This window comes from Buceros rhinoceros, unplaced genomic scaffold (assembly GCF_000710305.1).
Source record: "Buceros rhinoceros silvestris isolate BGI_N320 unplaced genomic scaffold, ASM71030v1 scaffold19939, whole genome shotgun sequence".
NCBI classification, from domain to species: Eukaryota; Metazoa; Chordata; class Aves; order Bucerotiformes; family Bucerotidae; genus Buceros; species Buceros rhinoceros.
Window position 1 is genome coordinate 12,889 of NW_010433707.1, and position 5,221 is coordinate 18,109.

Genomic DNA, 5,221 nt, shown 5'->3' on the forward strand with positions numbered 1-5,221 from the left:
GTTCTGTGTAATGAAAGTATTAGACCTGACCAAATGGGAATTAATGAGGATTCCATTGACTCCATTTGCAACATGTCTAATCAGAAAATAAAGCCTTTCAGAGAAAGGGTAATGCAGAACAATTACACTTAATCATCTTTTAAATAGTTTTTCTTTGTAACTCATCTATAGGGGAGCAAAGATCAACTGAAAGAGGTGTGGGAAGAAGCAGATGGACTAGATCCTAATGAGTTTGACCCCAAAACATTTTTCAAATTGCACGGTAAGAGGTTTACTTTAATTTAATGAACAAATGAAGTAACTTTCTGTTACCTTCTGCTGAGGGCGGGTTTGTCTTATGCTAGGATGAAGTCTTACACCTCAAGCAATTTGGATGCATCTAAAGAGTATAGAGGAGGAAATATTTATGTTATTGTCTTTAAGTTTACTGCAAAGTTTTAAATGCAGTTTAAAAATTGAAAACAGATTTTTGTTTAACTACTGAAAAAATCCTAACAGCAATAACCAGTACTGATTCCTCGGGGAAATATAGGTAGAGGGCTCTCCATATCTAAACTTAGCTTACATCCTAGGAATGAGGTGTGTGAGGGAAAGCCTGCTTTCTCATCACCTCTGCAGATAAGAGCCAGACACCCCGTATCTTTGGAATAGTCACAGATGTGCCAAGCCTCTTCAGAAGATGCAAGATTCCCTTAATAAAACAAAAACCAAAATGCCTCGCAGTCCTGCCTCTGTGTTTCTGAGCAGTGTGCAACTAGAAACAATAAAATAGTAGCAGAGATGAGAATGCCTCTTAATACGCACATTAATTAATCGCTTTAAATGTGACTATATGAATGTGTAACCTTATATTCTGAAATTGTTAAATGCTTCATCATAAAGTACCCTTAAGTAGATGCTGCCTGGCTCTGGGCTGTGAAGGGTTGAACAGTATTTGACTAATTCCAAAGATGATAATTCAACTGAAGAAAAGTGTTCTAGATTGAGTCTGAACTTTAATCTTGGTTCATAAGATGTATAAATATGTATTTAGTTATTAAACCTTATTTCTTCTTTCTAGAAAGAGATCTTGAATGATAATTTTCTGGAAATTTGGTAGCTCATTTCTGCAAATCTTACCAAAACAGAAATAGCTGAAATAGCCTCTTGACTTAAAGCTTAGTATATAAAAAACTTTGAAGGAATTAAACCAAAATACTGCACAACACCACTCCTTAGGAGCAGACAGACATTCTCTTTCCATTTCAGAGGTAGTGTAACAATATTCACAGTAGAATGTAGGAAAAAAGATAGATCATTAGTTATTAAGTGTTCTCCTCTCTGCATTTGTCATGGAAAGTAATTTTACAGTGATCAAGTACTGCATATTTATATAGATTTTCGCATAATTCTTTAGGTTTTTTGGAGAGTCATACTGTTGGATAATGAAGTTTTTCTGCAGATTTTTGTTGCTCCTGAATTTATTTACAAATGTAGTTGTTAAATTGGGACAACTTGTTCTAAGCAATATTTTTTTGGCAGTTGCACTCTGTGCAATTCTGTTGTGACCTATTTTTGTTTGCTAATCTAAGAAGTGGGAAGATTGCTCCAGACTTATCTAACCAACCAACCAAAAATGGCAATACAATTGAGCCATGCCTGATGATAACCTAAATCAAAACATGACCTACGTAACCAGCGTCTTGTTAAATGAGCTTTTTAATCCGTGCCAGATATGTATGCTGATACTTACTTAAACAGTGGAGAACTGTTATGTGTGTTATTTTCTGTACATACTCAACTTATATTTTCAACATTTCTTTTCATAGATGTCAATAATGATGGTTTCCTGGATGAGCAAGAATTAGAAGCCCTATTTACTAAAGAGGTAAAAAAAAAAATTAGAAACTTAACTTGTTTCAGTAAATGGTTACGGGGATGTCTCTATTTTTCCCAAGCATATTTGGGAGCTTTGGGCTACAAATTAGACTATTTATGCCAAGTTTTGTGCATCCTTAATGTTTCTACAGAAATGTAAAAACATGTCAGCAGGGAAAATAAAGTAGATGAAGCATAGGACTCAATCGCCAGAAATTTCATGCTCATGTATTTGTCCACTCCAGGTTTGCTTGAGATTTTGTAATTAATCTGCAGGGTAGCTATACCTGTGTAAATTGCAGTGCAGAAAGCTGCACTCCTGCTCTAGCTAGATGCAGGCTGGTAGAAGTTCTTCAGAGCTGGGTAGCTCTGTTCAGTCAGTGCTTATCAACAAGTCATGAGACTTGCTGAGAGAAAAGGTCATGCTCGTGTTAGCTGGCTCAGACAGCACGTTATGGAAGTGGCACATATTTTCTGTCTAGCCAGTTTGAAGCATGTGTTTATCTGATAAAGTAGACAGACTCTTAGATTGTTTTAAGCTTTGGTTTGTTGTCTGTGAAGATGCAAATATTAGTACTTCTTTGCCTTCCAGAGGGGTAATGGTAGCAATGTACTGAAATTCTACAGTGATGGGAATTGCAGAATCAGTGAGTAAACAAAGGGCCTTGGTCTTCATTTTCCCAGTAGGTTCTGGTTTGGTATAGCAGAAAAAAAAGTCTACATTTCCCATTCAAAGATCCAGTACTTGGCTGTCAATATCTAGTCTTACGTTTTCTACTGGATTTCATAAGTCAGGGATGAAATGTGCCATGCACTGTATGTAGGAGCTTATAAATGCCAACGACTAAATTTTTGAAGAAATTAAATTTGCAAATTCAGATTTCTAACAAGACTTTACCACAGTCCTCTCTAATACAATGAAGATATATGGCAGGTTTTTTTGACAGATTACGTCCCACCATTTTGCAGTTTCATAGTTTAAACACAAATAGTCTGGGGCCTTAAAATTAACTAAGACTAAGCAAGCAAAGCTATATGACTAAGAAAGCTAAGTGGAACTAAGCCTGAACTCACCAGAAAGACATTGTGCAAGAAGAGAAGTGGACCATTAAATTACGCACTCAAATTGTCTTGTGATATCTTGAATGCTTACAGGGTCAGCTGCATGCTCTAGTAAAAAAAGCTGCTCTCTCCTGTTCCAGAAACCATGTGGAAACTCTGCCTGCTTTGAGGCAAATGTAGCATCAGACTTTGCATGCCAAGGTCAATTTTCCTGCAGTGTCCACAGCCCTGAATTACAACAGGCCACATGAATTAACTGAAAACTTCATTCTTACCAATGAAAGGCTCACTTGTTGCTTAAATACTATGCTGAGAGAGGAGAATTACGTGCACACACTCTCACTGTTGGAAAAGTGGTGAACTCATGTTTTTTGCAACATCTTGTGCTACAGTTCCAAATATGGTCTGTCCTTTTTCCAAACTAACACTTCCTAATTTTGAATTTCAGCTAGAAAAAGTTTATGATCCCAAAAATGAAGAGGATGACATGGTTGAAATGGAAGAAGAAAGGCTGAGAATGAGAGAACATGTAATGAACGAGGTGGGGACTGACATTCAGTAGAGCTGCTGATTTCCTTCTACGTTCTGGAAATACAGTCCTGCTAACATGAAAGGTTGTCCAAGTACAACAGAAGAGGGATGACCTGACACGCTGAATGCTGTTTATGCTGGGGTTCACATGTAGTTACAATTCTCAAGTCCTGTCCCCACATTCTGAAGTAAATGCTTGCTGACTGGTTTTCATTTAAGAAGTTCCAGAGAGGGAACTGAGCTGTAGCCTCCATCTTTTGCAGATACCAAGATTCAGTAGAAACTCCCTGTGAATTTTGTGTCAAACAGGGAAGACTAAATAGGCTTTTGCACTTGGCAAATGGGTAAGATTTAGGTGTGAGATGAGGGAGTAGAGTGATGTTTTCTTTCATTAGCCCACCTTTGACCTTTCAGAAGAGGGCTCAAGGTATCACCTATGACAGTGAATAACTTTACTAGTTCTGATAGGCTTTCAGCTGAGGAGACTGGAAAGGGGATGTTTTGAAGCACCATGTTTTTCACTCATATCTTTTCTGTATTTAAGTATATTCCTTAAGTATGAGGAATGGAACAATCTTAGTTTTCTGTTAGTCATAAAGGGAAGAATTTCCTCCCTTCCCTTTAAAGGATTCTGACAATTCAGCTGGGTTTTTTTTTCATGTTTAAAACCTTCCCATCCAACTGCGGAGATTAGTCTGACTCAGTTACAAAATTATTACCAGAAAGCTACAAAACATTTTTCTCAAAAACCCCATGCATTCCACTACTAGTGTTGGGGCTGTGACCACAAATGTTTCCAATAAAGCCAATGGATTTTGAAGTAAAATGTGAGGATTTACTTTTTATTTCCATTTTTGTTAAGTTACATAACCTTGTGAGAAAAGTTTTCAGATGTTGCAGGCATTCCCTTGAAAATGGGACAGTGTAAAAAATAAAATGGTTATATTTAAAGATATTTGCATGATGAAATGAAACATTAGCTCCACTAAACCCCCCATAGTTTAGGATTAATTTAATTTTTTGCCTTAAATAGGTTGACATCAACAAGGACCGGCTAGTGACTCTCGAAGAGTTCCTGCGAGCTACAGAGAAAAAGGAATTTTTGGAGCCAGACAGCTGGGAGGTAATGAGACTGTGTTCCAAGTGCAACATACAGTACTAATACCATCCGTTTAGCTGGGAAACCAAGTGGCGTGTCTGTGACCTTTGCTTTTTTTTCAGTTCTCTTTTGGTATGTGCGTGGTTAAGTGCCTCAGCTAAATGCAAGGTACAAATGGAGCAGACTAATGTGATGCAGATGTCGTCTTTATGGCCTGCACAAATAGCAAAGGCCTTGCGCCACCCTGTGGGTTCTAGAGGAGCTTTTCCCACAGGCTTTTCAAGGAGAAAATAGACATTTTGTTTATGAATCACTTTGAAGGTAAGATAAAAGAGCTGGAAACAACAGGATTTTTTTCACCTACCTCTAAATCTATAGTAGAAGTTTACTGAGGAAACAGCTGAGAAATGGCTATTTTGCTGTTTCTTACAGTACAGTGAGTGTAATACTTTACAGTGTCATGTCTGGGTATTGTGATGAAAATTCTAAGGATTGTTTAGTGAACTGTACAATTCAGCTAATAATAATTTCCGTGGGAAGATAATAAAAAATACATATGCATTCTTGGCTAAATATTCACATTTGTATGTATTTTTTTGCAGACACTAGATCAACAGCAACTCTTCACTGAGGATGAGCTGAAGGAATTTGAAAGTCATATTTCTCAGCAGG

The 5,221-nt window shown here is 37.3% G+C and overlaps 1 protein-coding gene across 1 annotated transcript in view; it reads left to right on the forward strand.

The window, feature by feature from the left end:
- Positions 1–5,221, forward strand: part of NUCB2 (nucleobindin 2) — a 15,718-nt gene that overhangs the window by 7,966 nt on the left and 2,531 nt on the right. The window contains exons 6-10 of the mRNA XM_010144209.1: positions 172–262; positions 1,809–1,867; positions 3,368–3,460; positions 4,484–4,573; positions 5,152–5,215. Of these exons, the coding sequence (XP_010142511.1) occupies positions 172–262; positions 1,809–1,867; positions 3,368–3,460; positions 4,484–4,573; positions 5,152–5,215 (397 nt within the window). The remainder of the gene's footprint in view (positions 1–171; positions 263–1,808; positions 1,868–3,367; positions 3,461–4,483; positions 4,574–5,151; positions 5,216–5,221) is intronic.